At 42.1% G+C, this 20,950-nt stretch overlaps 1 protein-coding gene across 2 annotated transcripts in view; it reads right to left on the bottom strand.

Moving 5' to 3' along the window:
- nfatc1 (nuclear factor of activated T cells 1) overlaps positions 1–14,388 on the bottom strand; it is a 42,542-nt gene extending 28,154 nt beyond the window's left edge. The window contains exons 1-5 of one of the 2 annotated variants that reach the window (XM_031295726.2): positions 13,631–14,388; positions 11,257–12,298; positions 10,561–10,720; positions 4,824–5,026; positions 2,148–2,320 (exon numbers count right to left, since the gene is read on the bottom strand). In XM_031295726.2, coding sequence (XP_031151586.1) covers positions 2,148–2,320; positions 4,824–5,026; positions 10,561–10,720; positions 11,257–12,298; positions 13,631–13,649 — 1,597 coding nt within the window. In that variant the 5' untranslated portion in view covers positions 13,650–14,388. The remainder of the gene's footprint in view (positions 1–2,147; positions 2,321–4,823; positions 5,027–10,560; positions 10,721–11,256; positions 12,299–13,630) is intronic. The other variant, XM_031295727.2, reaches the window with a different exon arrangement.
- Positions 14,389–20,950: the final 6,562 nt, after the last annotated feature.

Raw genomic sequence — 20,950 nt, 5'->3', positions numbered from 1 at the left:
CCTGAGCATCCAGACAGAGGTTGAATCACTACCTAGACAGCTCTCACAGCGCAGTCGGTACAGCTGTAAACCTCCAGCTCTTTACATTTGAATTAAGCTGCCTCTTTGCCAGTAAGTAAAGACAGGCTCCATGTTGTGTTTATTTGTGTTTTCCTCAAATTATGGTGGATGTTCTGTCTTACATATTTGGTTAAAGAGTTGTCTTTTTCTCTCCTCGTCTTTTTTATTCCTTTCTCTTACCTTTTGGCTTTTTTTCTGAAATTATCTTTTACATGCCATTACATATTTGCAAACCTTTTCCGTCTAGCTGTCATGATGATGTCTATCCAGGTCTCTCTTGTGATAGATAGCTGTAATTTCATCATGATTGTACAGGATACATAAATAGAGGTTCAATAAAACCTGAATATTTTTTAACATATGAGGATAATCTTTTAGTAATTTGATGCTCCTGCTTTCTGATTTTGATAAAACTCTAATTCTCTGTTTTTGGAAACCATCAATCTTTCCCACATCTCTGTTTCTGTCTGTCGTTCTACCTCGCTCACACACAAAGTGAATTTTGGTCAAAAACAATTGCTCAGTGGCAGTCGTTCAGAAACTAACAATGGTCTATTTCAAGGGACTGAGATCATGGTTTAACTACTGTCTTTCATTTACCTCATAAGACTTAATCTCTATGGCAGCTCTCACTGCCAGAACCACATGAAGTTGTTGATCTGCCTGAGTTTATCCCGGTCCAGTGTAAGGTTAACACCAGTTCAGTGCAGGGAGTCGATATAGTTTATCAAGCAAGGTCTACATCGCTCTTTACACAAAAGATAAATACTATTGAGTTCAAATGGAGCTCTCAATCACATGCACCAGAAGTTAAAGGGCTGCATCCAATAATTCCTGTTTTTAATCGGTTAAAGATTTAGTGTGAAACTTTTTGATATTAAGAAACGTCCGTTACATTTCTCAGTATGGCTATGTTCAGAAGATTGGGTCGTCCAATGACTTTCCCACACAGAAGCTCGAGTGAAGATAATTACCTCTTCCTGAAGAGTCCTTTGTGTTTTTTTAATCCTCCGTATCCTCCTTGGCTACTAGCAACTGCGTGGAGGAAGGGTGGGGGCACGTACACGGTCACGAAAGGCTGTATCATGTGGACGCGCCGACAGTTTTGTTGTCATTACTTAAAATTGCTCATGGGGGTGACAGAAACTACGCACTGTAGCTTTAATCTAATGCTTATCTTAATCGTTTAGCCAAGAACATTTGAGAAATTAGTGAAAATAGTCCATCACAATTTCCCCCAGTCCAATGTAATGTGTTTAGTTTGTGAAACAGCCCAAAACCCAACAATATCTCATGACATTTTTGCTTGATGAATAACTTGAATGAGTTGATTATCAAAGTTTTTGCTTATTGACTAATTGATTAATCCAGTGGTTCCCAAAATTGTTGTCTTGTGATCTTTTTTAAATTGAGCAACTTCTACTTGACCCCCTTGTCACATGTGTCATATGAGTTCTGAGTATTTTCACAAAGGGATTTTGTCTGTCTGTCTGTCTTACAATAACAAACTAAGAGTCTACTCTGTGAGGCTGCACTTAGACACAGTGATGCTTCAAGCTATTTGCTAACGTCAGCATGCTAACATGCTTAACATGACAATGCTGACAGGCTGATGTTAAGACGGTATCATTTTTACCATGTTTAACATCTTATTTTAGTGTGCTTGCTAATTAACACCAAAGCACATCTGAGGCGAATGGGAATGTGATCAGTTTTGCAGGTATTTGGTCATGAACCAAAATATTGCAAATTTAAATTTTTACTTGATGATGGCGCTGGATGAAAAGCCAGGAGATCACCAAAGTGATTACAGTTCATCCTGAGGGGAACATGAATGAAAAAAAAACATCCAATAGAAAAGCTAACAAAGATTCTGAAAAAAATAAATGTAGTTTTGTGTAGCAGAACTGATCATCTTGAAACCCCTAAAATATATCTTCTGACCCCTTAGAGGGGTCCCGACCACCATGTTGGTAGTCAAACAGTCGACTAATCTACAGTAACAATTTGAGCCCAATTTAAAAGGCATTAGAGGACTGTGGAGTTTAGGTGAATGAAAAACAAATATCCTACTGAATAGTACTCACAGCACTCAATGGGGTTGGATGAAGCCTGCAATGACACCGTTCTCCCCGTGGCCTGGTTGATGTGAACTCTGAAAACCATCCGCACACGTGTGTTCTTGCGTCCGATGTCAGTCTCCCCCTTTCTCAGCTCAATGTCCGAATTACGCAGCTTCAAGATCCCCGCGCAGTCGATTCTATGTTTGTGAAGACAAAAGAAGAAGAGTTTGCCAAAGTCTGTCTGTCCACAAGGCAAATTATCACATATATAAATGATATATATATATATATATACTCTCACAGTTAATCAGGCTGTGAGTTATGCAGTATTGCAGCCAAATCAAAAGTGGTTCACACTAATCACTGTCCTGACCATTAAGATTAACACCACCAACCCCAACAACGTGTTTACACCTCAATGGATCCACTCTTGGGTGAAATTCAAACTCTATAGAAACAAATGTCTGGGAACGTTCATCACATCAGGAACATCTTTGACCTGCAAGAGATGGTTACTAAAATACTGTTCCCCTTCCACAAATCTTACAACCAAGAATTGGCTGTAATGATATATTTTACAGCATCAAACTCTAAAAAAAAAAAACACCTCCTCCTGTCTCCTCTCTGCACTCATCTTACTTTTTCATACTTAAATACCTTGAGCCTCTCCAAACGGTTTCTGGCTTTTCCATCGCCGTGCTACTTGATGCTGCATTCCTCAAAGCCTAGTTAATGTCAACTTTTACACACATTTGAACACTCCCTAACATTCTTCTCGCCAGACACCAGGGTCTGCTGCTCCACTGGCGAAGCAATCAGGTGTTGATGCTAAGGACCCAGCTGTTCCCTCCGCCTACGCATCATGCAAGCTGAGTGCAAGACCACAAACCGAGGCGTCCGTTCAGTGCCTGAGACAAAGTTTTAGAAAGAAAGCACAATACCAAAAAGAGGGGCAGTATTTAATGCTATCATGTAATTTGTTAGGAGTTAATTGGAGTCATACCAAGTTAAACAATGCCATTTGTGGCTTCATATTAGCTAACTGATTAATGATTTAATTTAACACACTTCCCCATGAATCATCATGAATTTCAGAAATACAATAATGCCCGTCTCTATACCACATCATAAAACATCTCTATGTCACACTGGAGTTCATGTCAAAACGAATAAATCTCCCACAAATCCGCCGCCTACACTTTAAGTACTCTGCGGCATATCCCCCGTGAAAAAAGAGAAACCATATCCTGAGATGAAGTCGTTGTATAAGGGGAGCTTATGTGTTACATCCATTCAAACACAGAGAAAGTGCTGATGCTAGTAGGCTGCTACTGACTGCAGCTCAGACAGAAACCCCAGGCCCCTGTTAGCAGCCCAGAGCTTCCCCAGTAATCTGATCTCTGAGGCTTATATAAATGGAAAAGCCACCCGTCTGTGTACAGAGGGCAACACTTTCACACCCCAAACACACAAAAGGCACACAGGCACACAGGCACACAGTGCTGGACACACACAGGATACTAAACATCAGGAGCATATTATGCTTTTTGGCTTTTCCCCTTTCCTTTATTGTGTTATATATCTTTTTGTGCATGTTATAGGTTTACAAAGTGAAAAAACCCAAAGTCCACCACAAAGGGACTTACCATCTTCCAGAGAAAACACTGTTCACAAACTGCTCCAAACAGCTCTATTGTAGTCCAGCCTTTACTTCTGTGACAAACGTGCGTCACTTTGTAACACACATAATGCTCACCTAGCTGCTAGCGTGGCACTCCCTCATACTCTGCAACTGACTAGCTAGCACTACTTATTGTGCATGTGCGATGTCTCACTCTGTAGCTAAAACGGAGAGCTCAACACACAGGGTGAAAAGGGGAGCTGCAGCAATGTGCAGTACAACAAATATATGGTGTTTTCTGAAAATTAAACCACATAAACCTATTCTGGTACAAAATACAATTATGAACCTGAAAATGAGCATAATATGAGCACATTAATACCTCCAGATTTTTAATTTAATTTAATATTTAATTTAAACTCCATTTGAACAGTGATGCACATGTTTGCAGAGTGGCTGGTGTTTACTACATCAGATTTTCACTACATCACGGCAGAAGTTACTTTTTACTTTTTGGTCAAGTCAAGTCTAAAGCCAGTTTAGATAAGACAAGTCAATGCTAACTAAGTTATGACTTGGTCAGGACTTTGAAACACAGCTTTGAGAGAAAGATGTTTACATATAGAGGCTTTATACTTGACTTGGACTTGATCTTAAGAACTTTTCTCGACTGACTCGAGACCTGACTTGAGACTTGACTTGGACTTGCCCTAATAGACTGGAATATACCTCTAGATGTCTAAAACGTTTGCATTTTTCGACCAGATATAACCACTTTTAAGTCTTTTGGGTCTTAAGTCATTCAAGACAAGTCCAAGTCAATTCCAGAATAAATCGGAACTTGATGTCCAATTGATTCATTTAGGCCTTTGTATTCCCTAAGGAACACTGGCCATCGACAAAAGCCCTCCATCTTCTCCGGTCTTGTGCTTTTCGATCCATTTGCTGCCATGAGAGCCCCTCCTTGACTTTTCTTCAGAAGCCTCAAGATGCTAAAAAGTTTATTTTTCACCCAATATATCCCAGTTTGAACCTACTGATGTCACCTCACTGGGATGGGTAAAGGCCCTGATACTCACATGGCCCGCATGTTGTTCTCTGGCAGCAGTGGGATCTCCAGGGTCTTGGTGTTGTTGTGCAGGGCCTCATGGCTCGGGGTGGACACCGTCTTCCCAGTGATGCGGTGGACCTGGTAGAAAGCGTGGGGCCTCAGCAGCCTGTCGTCGGCTGTGCCAATGAACAGCTGCAGGGTCAAAGGCTCGCTCTCCATGTAGCCGTGGAGCTAAGAGGGGAGAAAGAAAGACACAGTTGCAGTTAAGATCCATGTCCTCTCCAAAAAAAACTTCCACTTGCATGCCGTTAAGGACAAACGCAGGTCTTTCAGAGGTCAGGCTCTCAGCGTGATGGTTTTCAAACAAAGCACCCATTTAGGATCTTGTAATCACCCTTTTCATCTACTTTAATTTACTACCAATGGCCTGTATACACTTCCTCCATCAGTTCATGTCAGGCCTGCCAAGATGTTGATCCTACAGTAGCTGAACCTCAGGGGCAGCTGCAGCCAGAGAGCAGGAAAACCACCTACAGCGAGACTAAGCTAGTGTTTCAGAAAAGTCAAAGTCATGTCAGTCCCACCGAGCGCCGGCAAATCTGGGTCAAGAAAAAATCTCAGCAGTGACCCTGCTCTGATTTTTATCAGTAAAATGAACCCGTCACGATGGAGTTGGAGACAGCACAGAAGTGCTGCTCGCTGTAGCTGGTGGGCTCCACCCAGAGCTTCTAAAGTACTCCCAGACCTCCATAGGTGTTGCTTGACAGGAGGCCTCCTGCCAGGATGACCTCAACCACCCAAACTGCAGAGTGCAGGCATGAAGCCCAAACCCACAGGCTGAAATCTGAGAACAGCAGCTACTACTGACAGACTGTGAGAGTTATGTATGTTATCTATACAGGAATCAGAGCATAATACTTGGCATTTTGACATTAAAGCAATTGAAAGAAACATGATGTGTATAATAAGAAATTACAGGTGCCCCAATGTAGGAATGCATGAAAAAATATAAGGCATTGGATTATATGGAGAAAGTGTTCATATTTATTGTTGTTTGAGAGGTTAAAGCAGCAATCCATAGTTTTCATAGCAAAGATGGTGGAGAATGTTTTGTTGCATTTGTGAATCACTTTCACATTGTCGGGTTACAGTGAAATGAAATGTCATAAATTAACCAGGTGCAGTATGTGAACAAAGACGACACTCTCATTGTCGAAAAGGTAGGTGCGACCCAACAAACCTGATCAACTTTTCCTCCTCCAACACAATAAATATGTTGTTTTTAGTGTTTCCGCGCATTCCATTATAAGAGACTAATATATTAATGATATATTATTAATAAATAAACTTGGATTTCAGCGTTATTGCATTTTCCAAAATCCCTCATTTTTTTAGCCAAAGCATCACAACTGATCTTATCTGACAAAACAGGTGGAAATCTTTCCATGCTTTTCATTACAATTGAGCAATTTTTGCTGCACTTAATATGCCACCAATTATCAGGTCTGAATAAGAGGAACTACTATTGTTGGCCAGTCAGGGTTAAGTAATATTACGGTTCCATCTATGAATGATTTCATGTTCAAATTCATGTAATAGTAAGTTTGAACTAAATTACACTTAATTTGCAAAACATAAGAATTTGTATTCTTATCTTTAGCTATATAGCATGTATAAAACTAAAACTGAAATAATATGACTTTATGAGTCAAAACTGACATGAGTGGGTAAGAAAAATTGACAATATATACACATCACTAACCCCAGACCATGTCAATGTGTTATAGAGGCAGATGCTGAACCCCACCTAATTATACACCGCTGTGGATGAGATTGTCAGCTGAAGCGAACGGGAATGTGGAAATGAAGACCACAGCTTTCACTTGCATAAGAAGAGCACTCGAGGCAAGGAGGAGTGCCCACAACAAGAGTGAAAGGCTCAGACTGGGGAGGAACAACATGTGATTTGGAGGAGGATCCCTGTCAGGGTTAAGAGCCTGCAGAAGTCCTGTATATTTGTGTAAGGAAATGGGTTGCTGCCTAGCAATGTTGTTTATTTAGGCAGCAGGAAGGAGTGTGATGAAGTGAGGAAGCCCGCTCACAAGGTTAGATGGTCACTTTCAAACTGTAATCACAAACAGATTACTCATTATCTGCTTTGAATTATTATCAACATGAAATTCTAAGCAAACAGAAATAATTGAACTTGATAATACCATCTGAGCTGTTTCTGATTTAAAAGTATACCTTTGTAGAAACATTTGTTCATATCAGCATTATTATGCATCATTTTAAGACATAAAATGATCAAAGTGGCAATACTGAAATCAAGAAACCTTTCCACTCTAAATCATCTGTTTTATAAAGCAGCGGCAGCAGACAGTTATGATTTGTTGACGCAATTAAATCACTGTGATACCACTTTATGTAAACCCTTTGCTTCTCCACCCTGGCTATGCAGCAATCCCTCCCTAGTTCATATTATCACCCACAAGAGGAATGCCGAGACTCTGGCTGCACAAGGCACCAGAGAGGAGGAGAGAGGGGTGAGGGCAACTGGGGCTCCCTCTCCAGTTCTTTCATAGACCCTTCCAGCTCTAAAAGGACGATCCCACACACAAACACACACACGTACAGTATATATGGACTCCTGTGTTTTAGTTTTGTAGAGAGAGAGAGAGAGAGAGAGAGAGAGAGAGAGAGAGAGAGAGATATGGAAGGATAGCTCAGTGTGACCGCCAATTCATCTCATCACGCTTTTTGCTTCACATGATATTTGTTAATTATACTTTGGTTAGATATCTAAATTTGATCAAGGTCGAAAAAAGGCGCATGACTCCAAAATATTAATCTAGAAAAATGCATTTCAAAACAGCTCTTTGGATGTGCTTTTCAGCAATGGGCTGGTCATGAAAGCGGTGTTCAGACAGAGAAAAAAAGAAGACCTCACAGACTTGACTAGGGGGTATTTCCTCTCCACCAAAGTACAGCATGAAACCCTGAGCATTAACTGTGGCGAGGACTACACAGAGCACTTCAGAGGGGCATACTTCAGTCTGCTGCTGGCGTAAGGGCGGGTGTGGTTGAGGCAGGCAGCAGCGATGGCATTGAAAGAGAACAAAAAATAGCCGGCTTAGCTGTGCTGGATGCTGGACGTGGAGAAAAAAAGTGCACCGTACAGAACAAGACCTTCTAGAATAAACTCTGTAAAGTCTGGGCAGGGTTTGAGTCAGAGAGTCGGCGGGACAAGCCACAGAGGCTTCGTCAGCCAGCGTCCACAGCAGAGGCTGCAGCGCTGTGTGTACCATGTAATCAGGAAGTCACAGAGATGGGGCTGCCTTGTCTGAGGCTCCCTCCAACATCTTCATCAGAGCCTGCCAGAAACGTGTGTGGTTTAGTCGCTGCCGCCTCCGCAGGACGCAGCACGCGATGATGTCAGCCGTACACACGGGAACTTTCCTAAACAAAGGGAAGTCTGTGTGGTTGGGGTGGTAGCTGGCGGAAAAGTAGGGGGAGGTTTGGGTTTAGGTTTAAAGAGAACACACACTCTCTCTTTCAGCCGGGGTGAACCCAGATCCCTGTCATTAAATCATTAGCACCTTCTCATGGACAAATACACGCGTCCTTTACAGATGTGTGGCTGGAGTTGCAACACGCTGGATGATACATTTGGTTTCCAGATGTCTTATTCCACAACTGCATACAAATATAATATTTCTGTTTTCTCAGTGGGAAAATATATCCCAACACTGTTACATTTAACTTGAAAGCATTTTGAATAATGGCTTGTTAGAGACAACGATCCTTCTGTGGGATGAAACTCTGTCCATTCTACATACTAATACACAGTCTGTACTATACTGTATACTTATACAGTAGTTAAATGTTGTTGCAGTTAGTATAAAAGTGATTACATGTATTTAACCATTTTGTTGCAACAGGAAAGTATTAACACTTATTTTATTGTTTTCCAAGATCTACCTGGAGCCAATATCATCGGCCATTTTTAGCTAATCACAAATACTGTATATTGTATTAGTATTATTGAGGTAAATTAACAACAGTTGCCATAACATATAGTTTGTCCACCAGAGAGCCCTGACAAGTTTATTCTTCAACTGTAAAATGTGCTGCTCAGTACTATGTCACAAGACAGGGATTAAGGGATCCTTTGCAAAAATGTTTGTTTATGGTAAAAACATATATAAACGTATATATATATATATATATATATATATATAAACGTATATATATATATATATATATATATATATATATATATATATATATGTGTGTGTGTGTGTGTGTGTGTGTGTGTGTGTGTGTGTGTGTGTATATGTATCGGCCTCAGAAATCCATTATCTCTCAGGTTTTAAACCTGCTAAACTAAATTCTTGCCCACTCCGGGGAAACGAAACAAGCTTACACACAGTGGCTTATTTAAACATTGAGCAAATAACTAGCAACATTAACATAATTTGAAGTTGAATATTCACTCTCCATCACACTCTGTTTTGGTTTCCACTAACTCCCGAGGGAGAAATCTGTCTCTTTAGCTGCTAAAAGCTCCACTATGTTCACTAGCAAGTCGCTAACTTTCGCTAACTAACTTTTTCTGGCGTTCAGCAGGTAGAGGACTAGTATATTTAAGTGAGTATACTCAATTTTCCTGGTGTGAATACACAACTTACTTAAAATCAGCTTGGAGTTCGTATGAAGTATACAATTGGGACACAGCAGGTTTGTCCTTAAAATGGCTGATTAGCAATGTTAACATTCTCCATTCAAACTAAAGGGCACGATTAGCTAACTGCTCCTATGTGGTTCAAACTCATTTTAAAAAGACATTTTATCAAAAGTGAAGGGCAAACACAGGAAACTCTGCCCCACATGTGACGAATGTCTGGTTAACTTGTAGACTTATTGTAATATATTAATAAAATGTCAAAAGGTATTAATTAAAGTGACAGCCTGGCTCACCACTCACTTTGTCCGACTCTGTGCTGCAGACCCTTTATTTATTCAGAGACTGAGGTCAGCGGTATGGAGTAATGGTTGGGGGGACCAGATGGGTTTAAACCAAAACATATCTGCAGTTGTCCACATTTTTTTCTTTAGACTCGACCACCAGAGCTACTGTGGTTAAAGCTCATGACTAAGCTCTTACTGGCCATGCTACATCGCTTGTAACTGTCTGCACTGCACTCGACAACGTAATGGAAAAGTCTGAGTCACCTTTGTCTGGACAGGAACTGACTGAGTGGACTGGTCTGTCTAATAGCATACCTATGGTATTCCATTCAGAAATGTGACGTCTTTGAATAACATAACAGCCAGGCCATGAAACACACGTCGCCCCAATCTATTTTAACACAAGATAAAAAAAATGTTGAGGCGAGAAGTGTGAGGTAAGAAAAAATGGGTCTAATGGCTGCACCGTGTGTTGGTCTAATCATCACAGGAAACCAAACAGTCTAGCTCAGAGGTTCTCAACATATGGTTCAGGGTCACGGAAGGGGTCGTGAGATAAATCTGAGGAACTACAAGATGATACATGTGATAATTATGTTGTGTTTTAGAGGATTTTTGCTTTTCTTACTATGAAATAGAGTACTGGTTCGTTTTAACTCTAAAAATATTCATATGACACAAAGTAAATTGAAAATCTAGACATTTGCAACATGTGATAGGGTTTCTCAGATAGATACTGCTTTGTTTAAAGACATCACAAGCCAAAGAAGTTAAGAAGCACTGGTTTAGCAGACCTGAACGACGGGGTGTCCTCCTGCCAGGGCCTTCACTGCTCCCCGACTGCCCTCCGTCTCATAGTGGGCTCGGTGGTGGGACTTGGGCTGCACGTCGATCTGCAGCCTGTACGGTCCCGAGCTGGACGGCAGCTGCCAGTCGAGAGCTGGCAGGGATGGGCTGTCGGGGCGAAAACATGTCCAACATGTCAACTTAGCAAAGAGAGGGGAGGACTTATTTTAGATGCACTTATCTAGGTAGAATGTGCAGAATGTGAACAATGTGATATGCAAAGCCTGTGATAAACCCGTTATGAAATTAAAAGTATGTTTAAACTTACTTCTTGTCAGTATTCACAAGTCTACGTATGATACGATACAATATACTTTATTGTCCACTTAGGGGAATTTATTTTGGATTCAAAAGCTGCACAAATAAAGAAATTTCAATTTATTTATAGTATCAAATCAGAAATGCCTTGACAGTTACAAAAAAACATGAACCAATACAATACCAACTGTCCCAGTCACAACAATAAATTGCACATATGGAGAACTTTTCATATAATTTCTCAGTTGCCAAAAATAGTGAACCAGTCATAGATGTATGCTCTTAAGCACACAAAAAGCTATTCCCCTCAGGCTTTATTGGTTTGAACAGATCTTGTTCAAGGCCAGAATCTTCATCTGTAACTCAAACTGTCATTGCTTGCTTACCTGACATATTGCTTTGGCTTGGACCAGGAGTATGGGTGCTGTGGCACATCCAGAAACCCACCACAGTAGGCCTCCTTCTTTAATGGCAGGCGGTTGGAGTCATCCTGACAGAGCTCCCCTGGACTCAGCTCCTCACCTCCAGGCTCCACCTTCAGGCTGACTGTGGGGCTGTGCTCCAGGCCGGTTTTCCGGGCTTTAATGGGGATTCCCTCCCCGAGGTCAGCCACTCCATCTGTGGTCAGGGCATTGATGGCTGCCAGTATGGCTGAGTTGGTGTACTGGTTGGTGTTTGGCAGCCAGCTCTCCTCTGTGATACTGAGGCGAGGGGAGGTCTGCGGGGACAGTCCAGGGGAGTGGTTGGGCGAGTATGGGTAGTGCTTGTGTGATGCCCCGCTGCCGTTAAAGCTGTACTTCCTCTTTGCGCCACAAGGGGAGTTGGGACTGGAGCTACGCTGACCCATCCAGGTGTCATCTGTCACGCTTGTGCGAGGAGAAGTGGAGGGGGAGTGACGAGGGGAGCCGCCAGAGGTGCAGCCATCACCTGGCAGGGCGAGGGTGGAGCTTTTGGGGGACACAGAGGGCGACTGCCAGGGGGAGTTCTGGGGCGAGTTGTCGTAGTTGTAGGAGAAGCTTGATTCATAGGAGGAGGCGTCGGAGTGGCAGCTGCGAGATGAGATGCTGCTGGCCGGGCTGAGGCAGCTGGGGTCGCGGTAACTATCTGCACTGGGGAGGGTCAGCGTCACTATGGAGTTGACTCGCTTGGCAACAGGAAGGTTGTTCTCTTCCACCTCATCCTCAGGAAACTGGCTGTAGGCTGTGATCTCGATGCGAGGGCTCTCCAGGGTCGGGGCTCCATTTGGACGGACACTTGAGGTTGAATAGTAGCCGGCCACTCTCATGTCATCCTGGGTGTCATAAATGAGAGGCTCAGTGACAGAGACAGATATAGTGGGGCTGGAGTGGAGGCTGTGGTACTGAGAGGGAAGACAAGGGTTGCCCAGTGGGAGGGAGAGACTGACGTTTGGCGTGTAGCCATATGCATCTGGAAAGCAAACAGATTGACTTTGTTACCATGATAATCAAACACACATTCACTGGCTCTCTTACTGAGTGGGAGACAGTTGCCAAGTTAAGTCTTTTGAGAGCCGTTGCAGAGGTTTTGCCTATAATGGCTAAAGAACTGCTTCCTTAACAGATTTGGCCCTGGCTATTTCACGATGCATGCAAGTGAAAAATTATCACCTCATCTAATGAGGATCCCCAAACACACTAAGGCGAGTGACACAAAACATCTCCGAATGGCTCAGATTATACAAAGCAAAGGTGGGAGACACGAATAAAGGTTCCAAAAATAACTCCAGTCCAAAAATAACCAGAGGGCAAAACCAGGTGGTTTTTTCCACTTCACATTGCCACTTAATGCACATGCTGCAGCCCATAAACTGTAACATTATGAAAACACACACTAATGCTTTTGTTGGCTAGTTTCATGTACCAAAAGCCATTGAAAAATAAACACAGGAGGGACATGATTGGTTTATTTGCATGCTGTAAAGGTGCATGCTGTACCCAGCTGGGGGGAAAGCTCGTGGTCTCGTGCCAACTCTCCCGCTGGGTCATATGAAACTCTGCCTGTCTGTGGCGAAGGTCACAACCAGGGGCAGGGGGGGGGGGGGATGTGAGATGTGGTTATATGGTGCATGAAGCTGGGTGAATGTGACCACAGTGGAGCGCATTGATACGGATGGAGACGTCTGCTGCAGACACACATATGCAGTCACCACAGCTCCTGTCTGCTGTAAATTAAAGATAATTAGGGGCCCCACCATAAAGACTATGACATCAGTGCAGCCCAATATGACTCCTTGTAATAAAAGAAAATTATGCTTAGCCTACATTTAATGCTGCTTGCGGTGTGTGACACAGTAGCACGAAAAATGTTTGTTTTCTAAAATTAGACTGCTGTAAATTAGCTAACATCCTAACAGGCTGGCAACTGAATCAATCACATTTTTACCCATAATGCCATTGTCAGTCATTAGCACAGGTTCAGTTCTGGCTATTTTGGAAACACTTTTTCATCATGTGGCCACGCCCACCTTGCCCAAATCATAGGGAGGGGCGCATACATATCTTCACCACTGCGTTAATACTGTTACTAACTGCAGTACACTGAGGCTCAATACAGACATTCAACTGGGCAGAAAGTGCAGCTGAGACCCGAAATCAATATAACATCGCAGCTCAATGTATCGCATCCGGGTGTAAAGTGTCAAACAATGATGAGAAGCTAAATAAATGCCACATTAATAGCTTTACTGCACTGTGATAATAAAAAGGAAAGCCCTCTGTAATAAATAAAAGTCAATCTTACCCTCTTCAGCAGATTTCATTTTCTTCTTTGCGCAGAGAGACACGTCTAAGATCAAACTCTGAGTGCAGATGGGAGCGATTCTGTATCCATAAAGCGGAGTTTATATATTCCACAGCTGTTGCTCAGGATCCTCTCTCGCTGTATCGCCGCAAACAACGATAATTAGAAATAACAAAGTAAAAAAAAAAGGCTACTTCAAAAAGAGAAAAAGTCGCATCCAAAAAGGAAAACTCTAAAAGAGATGCGTCAAAATATTAAAACATGTGGAATAAGACCATGGCTGATTCAGACGTGTTCTCTTAGAAAAGCTATTGTCGTCGCTGTGTTGAGATCTGACTCTGCGTCGGGGGATCCTGGCGCTGCTGTGTCGCTGTGACGCACTGCTCCGGCGCACAGAGGACTTCTGCGCTTTTAAACTCGGGGATCACCTCGGCGGCGGCGCACCGCCCCTCTTCTCTGACGCATTCTACACGCTCGACCACCAGATGGGTCCAGTGGAGATCCTCTCTCACACTGGGCTTTCCAGAGGCAAAACAGGCCAATTAGCAAAGCTGGCAGTGAAGCCTGAAGGCTCCGAGATAAGTAAAATAAGCCTCGCCACGGGAGAGCCACATGCAAACCTCCAGTGATTGGAACGAACATACCATACAGCGCCCATGAAGCTGGTGCAGCTGAAAATGAGCCAGGGTGAACATCCATCTGAATATAAACACTGGAATAACTGGAGTTATACTGACAGAGCAAAACCTAAAAAAAAATATGATTCGTTGGGTGACAGTTGTTAAAAGAAACTCAAACTACATCGCAATTATCCATGCCTGACTTAATGAGCATGGACAGCATTAATCTGCAGTTTCCACCAACTTTATCTAAACTATCTGTTTCCATTGGCATCATTCACAATGGAGCCATCAATGTGCTGCTGCGAGACATATGGAACGAGGAATCTCCTAAAATCAAGATTTATGTGCAGAATAATTCTCACAAGCATTTTTACATTAAACTGCTGCAATTTCCACCCTGAAAGAGCCATTCATCAACTGGTTACAGCCGACGGATGTTCGGTTAAAGGCTGCTGGGTTTTCAGATTGCAGCTGAAGCTGCAGCAGAGACAAGGACAGGTGAACTGAGCGGAAACATGCCAGAACATAAATCTCAAAATGCTACCTTATAAGACATACGTAATACGTAAAACATAAAGCTTCCTTCAGATGTTGTTTGTGCGTCTCATGATGTTTTGAAGTTATTGCAAAGACAAATAATTGCCTTCCACTTCCTCCTGACAGACTGCACGTCTGCGGGGCACAAAACACATAATTATCCATACTTCCATAGAAGTACTATATAAAAATCAAGTCATATACCCAGTCATTTGACACGCTGAACTGAGAATCTTTATAAAGTTTTCCATAGGCCGCACTCTGCGGTTGGTGTATACTTATACGGCTTCTCTCTCCTCAGCGCATTCAGTCCCATGCAGGCAGGGTTGTTGCTATCTTTGGCAGGTCTGGACCTCTCAGCAGCTGGCAACAGGCTCGGAGTTTCTGTGATGACAATAGTCACATGGCGGCTCTCTAAAGAGTCTGTCCATCCCTGGAGGTGCGAAGCTACATTGCTGCACTACAGCATCTTATCAGCTGGCCCTAGTTGGTGTGATCCTTTAAAGGTGGACTGAAATGTTATGCCACTTCCACTTTCAGCCAGGAAGTGTTAAAGTCTTCATTTAACGGTCATAACTCCCACGCTGTCTTGTACTACTTTATATTTGCAGCAGCGTTTTCCCTCTGGTGAGATCATTTTATGGTGTGTCTCTTTAAATTTCTTTTGGGGATTCTCTTCTGTGTCATTTCCAGGACTCAGTGAATTAGGAAAACGACTTGCACATCCAATATTTATTTATGCAGGTGCATTTGGAGAGGCTCAACATGTTGCAGTCTGTTCTTGCATTCAAGACATTTAATAAATCGCCACCTCAAACTATAATTTTGGTGTATTGAGTATGTGTTCTTTGTCAAGAAGACCAGCTATATAGATTTAGCACCTTCATTCCTGAAGTTATTAGATTAGATCAGAGGTTTTCAGAGTCAACCATGGAACTCCTCTCAGACTCAGACAAAGCTTGGAAAAAGGCAAAACCTCATCTCCTTAGTTTCCTTGCTTATTTAGCTCAATTCCAAATGCTTATGGGATCATGACTAGGCACTCAACAATTGAGCCAAATAGCCTACTATTGACGTTTGACATAACTTCAGACTACGTCAAATATGCAAAAAGGTCCTTCCTAAGGCATTTATTATAATTTTCTGACTCTGGGAAAGTGGGAACAACAGTAACATTTCCACAAATGTAGGCTATTCAAATTTATAATGAATAATAATTTTTCCCTTCCATTCACTGAGCCTCCCCTGGAACAGTTCGGAGCCCCCCTGGGCAGGGCCCGCCTCTTACTTCTTAAAGCCTGAGTATCCAACTACACCATTGTCTTCAAAGTATAACTTTCTACCTCCTCCTGGGATTTTAGTGACTGCTTGTAGAGAAACTGTTTCAGACATCAGCTCTTAATCCACATTTGTCTCCATTGTGCAACAACATGGTATGCATGCCCCACATCCAAAGCAATATTCCCTCCTCACCCACTGGGATCTCATTTTGGCCAAGCTCTCTCTCCAACAGAGAATCTGAGGGAGTGACGGCACTTGTGAAATCCTACCCGTCTGTTTCATCATGGGGACGTGGCTCGGTGGCTCCCCAATCATTTCAAGAACCCCACACGTTTCTTTGACCTCATGGAAATCTCTCATGGGGCTGGGGGGCCTAAATGGAGCAAAAGGGGGGATTGCCACTCCACAGTGATGTGTAACTGAAACATGTGCTGCAGTAAACACTTCCACCCGTCTGCAGTCAATAAATAGCTTCACTGCTGATTTGACTTGAGGACCCTTCTACGTCAGGGCGGTGCTGTGACTCGTAGTTTTTCCAGACATGCAGGCCTGGTGCTGGTTAGTGGACATCTTGGTAACAGGCCACTACAGACCGGATGGGTCCAGAGCCACAACTAAAAGAAGAGCACAGTAGATAATGAGAAACAATGCCAACGTCCTGCGTTGATAATGTAGACACGCAGAGTGAACAGAAGGTATATCAACAAGCTGCTTTTCACTACTGGCACTAGGGACACAAGATACGCTGAATTTATTCAATACTGAATCTGTTTTTAGGTTTCATGGGACAAGTCTAAATCAATTCTCAGGTCAGTTGAGTCCACATCAAGTCTCCAGTCTCAGTCAGCAATAAATATCAAACAGACAAAGTTAGCAACTAGCTGGTGAATATTGTGGAGAATTTAGGGGATGGTGACCAAAAACGGAGCTAAAAGAAAGTGAATAATAGACATATATTCATTGAGTGTCCCGAAAAAAAGACTCCAAAGTAATGCTAATGTTGCTCTGTGTCTGCTGGATGTGTAAACACACAACTTAAAAATGTATATACTTAAAGAGGAACTTGGCTGTGACGTCACAGTGTACTGACACACCCTAGAGTACATGTCTACATCACTGAAGCAAAGTACAACCATTGGAAGACAGCGCAAACAAGATTTTCATCTGCTGTTAAGTTGCTCTTTTATACAAAGACTTTCCCACACAGTATTAAGGGTTTAAGGCAGTGATACACAGGGCAATTGTTGGGCAACTTGGATGGGCAGCAATGGACTGGCTCAGAGTTGTCACTTTAATCCCACAGGAACATTGTGTTACCATGAAACAAGTCCCTGTGGCACACTTTTGTGCTGGTTATTATTGCCTAAGTGCATCTATGTAACTAAAAGATTTCAGATGGTTGACAAGTGAAAATATGTGTTTGCCATCACAAGACGTGTCACATAACTGTAGCAGGTTTCAATCCCTGAATTCAAACGGTTTACAGGGAGACCTTTACACTGTGCCAATGTGTGAGCTTCACTGTGAGCTAAGAGTGCAGCTTAGTGAGGACAACACAAACACAAAACAACACTTTACACAACATCCTTCATGGTACAATCCTTTTGGCTAATGAGTGACACAATCACATTGCTCATTTAATCAGACTGTAGATCATCTTGACCCCACGTCTCACGGTGATCCCGACTGCTGTGTGGGAGGGGTAAATGCTCAGGGGTTGGGGGTGTGGTCTCACTGTCACAAACCCACACATTTTTGTCGTCTGCCATCCTGTATGTGGCCACTGCCAAACTTTGCGAATACTCTGCTCGGTATGACGTGGTTTGGCCACAACGAAGTGGAAAAGACCTCGATTTGCCTTTCTTTCCACAGTTCTAACTCTCAAAATCCAGTGCTTGGCTTCATTTGTGTCTGAACAAAAACACGATGGAACATTGGACAGCGTTGTAAGTTATTCATAAACTAAGAAACAACCCATAATGCTGGCTTTCCCACTGCTGAATCACCTGTTTGTTTTGGAAAAATGAATTGGAAGGAAACTGAAAAAAAAAGACATTACTGTACTTCTTTGTGTTTTTGAGCCTGCTCACACACCCTCTCACCATATGTGCACTCATAACTGCTATTTTATAAAGTGTTTCTTGATGTAGAATAATAAAACATTATAAATAGTCTCTATGACCAAGAGTTGAGCTCAGACTGTGCCCAGAAAACTGGTTTCAGGGGACATTAAGTAATCTGCAACCTTTATTGGCGACCAAAACATTCGCGAAGACTTCAAAGGGTCTTTGGCACAGCTTCTACTGACCTGAAAAGACATGAGAGATGAAAAGAAAGGTAGTTAAAGATCAAAGAAAAATGTGTGGTATTACATATCATCATGCAAAAACACTACATGAATAATGTTGCTTTTGTCACTGCTTGAGAATGAAATGTTGAGTTTTGGACGTCAGAAAGCTCACCACCTGGTGATGTAATCATTGAGTCACTGGTATTAATCAACCTTGTATTTATATTCTGCTCAAGCTATTAGGGAGTAAATATCTTTTTGCACCTTTAAAAAAATGCTTTTTTTTTGTTTTGTTTTTTTCTCCTGGGGTCGGTTGGATATTTTCAGCCTGTCAGAGGAGTGGTGTGACCCCCTCATCACACCACACCACACACCACCGCCATCCCCGCTCTCCAACAGTCAGACTTCCTGTCTCCCATCAATGTTCTCCTTTTTTCTCGCCCGCTGTGACGGAATCCCCTGCTCTGTTTCCTGTTGTGAAGGCCCGTTGCTTGGTTACAGTCGAGGGAGGCGTTGTCATAGCCGAGGGAGAGTTTGCAGAAGGCTGGGAGGTTCAGTTTCTTTCCCCGATGCCCCCAAAGCTGCCGTTAACTCAGGCACAACACTGACTAAGCAACAGCCGCCCAAGGAGCACAGCACTTTACTATCACTCAGCTGTTGGTCATGGCTGTACAGGCTCCTCAATGCCCAAGGTCTTTGAATGGAGCTAGTGTAACTGCAGGGAAGTGTGATTACCATAGACCAGTTTGTTGCTGTGGTACACACTGAGGTAGGCCTGTGAAGCAGTCTGTTGATGAGGAAGTTTGTACCTACATGATCCTGTCTAAAAAAAAAAAAACATCCTTAAAAGCATTTCAACTGATTGTAGCACATTCATTTTAAAGATAGCTGTGGGTTTAGCGTTTTGAACACATTTCTTTACTCTGGTTAGAAAAACAAATTTACATGCATACAAAAAGAGTGCAAAAACCAAAAGGATTGCACAAATGATATGTTTCTGCCAAGCAAAGTCAGAAAGTACATAAACTCTCATTATTACAGAAAATTAGAGTCCATGGGTCCACAAACAATCATCCAGTAGGAGGAAAGGGACAGGAACAATGTTATAATTGGTACAATTTTCAGAGGGGGTGATGTTGATTAGTATGAACAAGAGCAAGATGAACAAGGCTTTATTAAATAAACTAGAAAAGAAAATGTAAGTGTGCTCTCTTACGCAGAAAACTGTAGGTTCTAACACTGTAAACTATTTAAAATATAAATGTTAAATGTTTGCAAGTGAGATGTTGAGAAGTTCAAGTTGAAGCACTTAAAGCTGTTGATGTGAAAAGCAGCTATTACTGAGTTACTGTTATTACATGTCTAATAGCTTTCCAATACATTTCTCTTGTGTTGTTCTTCCACATAACATAACTAAGACTACAGAAGTGTAAAAAAAATGTGCTATGTCAAATAATTTCAAGGGACATACTTCAGGGCGTCCCCAGTATATTCTCTATCTTGTAAGGAGTCCTTGGCTGAAAAAATATGTTGTATACGACATCAAACTAGTATATAATATATAGGGTATATATATGTGTGTGTGTGTGTGTGTGTGTGTGTGTGTGTGTGTGTGTGTGTGTGTGTAGAGACTTTTTTTCAGGTCTCTCTTGCAATTGTACGCCTTCCAGAAGCTTTTTAATCCAACTGGAACTTTGCCATCTTTTTTGGAGCATTTGTACAATAAATCAAATCAAAGTTAAAGTTAAACAGTACACAATGAAAGCATTTAAAATTTCAGTTGAAGTGCCATAGATAGCTGAAATAGTTCAGAATATCTTAAAATGTTAATTGCTTGAATATGAGATGTTGAAGTTGAAGCACTTAAACCATTGGAGTGTCAGCTGAAGCACTGAAAAGGTGTCAAAGTGTCTGTTAAAGTGGAAGAGCCAAAAGCAGTTGAAATCAACTGAGTGTTTAATTACTGAAAGCATTTGAAAATGTAGTATTAAGTTTTAACCCTGTAGGCAGTTTTTATGTAAGAACTGAAAGTAGTTGAAGAGTAAAAGCTGGAGAACTGTTAGCTGAAAAGTAGGAGTTGAAAGCAGCTGAAATGTCACTTGATGACTTAGCACTGAAAGCAAATGAAATGTAATTAAGGCTGGAATGTGGGACTTTTACATATAAATCTATATCCGTTACATTAAAGCCTATGCCAAACAAGCTCACACAATAATGATCAAGACTGTTGAAGCCAGGGAAAGCTCTATGTATTTCGCAGTATACCAGAGCTGCGGTGTCTGTGGCGACTTTCCCGTGCTGGTTCCCCGGAAGAGATGCGTTTTACATCAACCAGCCAGAGGGGGAAAAAGGGGAGGGGAGGGGGACACCGTAGCGACTGAGCTGCAGCTAGCAGTATGGTAGAAGCAATGGTGGAAAATCCTAAGCATCCAAGAAAAGTTTTTAGAGTGGATGCTGAGGATAAAAAATAAACTCAAAGAATTCAAAGAAAGGATTTAAGTAAAAAAAAAGAAAGCAATCAATGGCGAGCACAGTGTAGCTTTTCCTCGTTGTTAAGCGTTGAAAGAAGAGACAGGACTAAGGGCAGAT

This window comes from Sander lucioperca, chromosome 14 (assembly GCF_008315115.2).
Source record: "Sander lucioperca isolate FBNREF2018 chromosome 14, SLUC_FBN_1.2, whole genome shotgun sequence".
NCBI classification, from domain to species: domain Eukaryota; kingdom Metazoa; phylum Chordata; class Actinopteri; order Perciformes; family Percidae; genus Sander; species Sander lucioperca.
The sequence above is the reverse complement of the archived record's forward strand: the minus strand, read 5'-3'. Positions and strand labels throughout refer to the sequence as shown.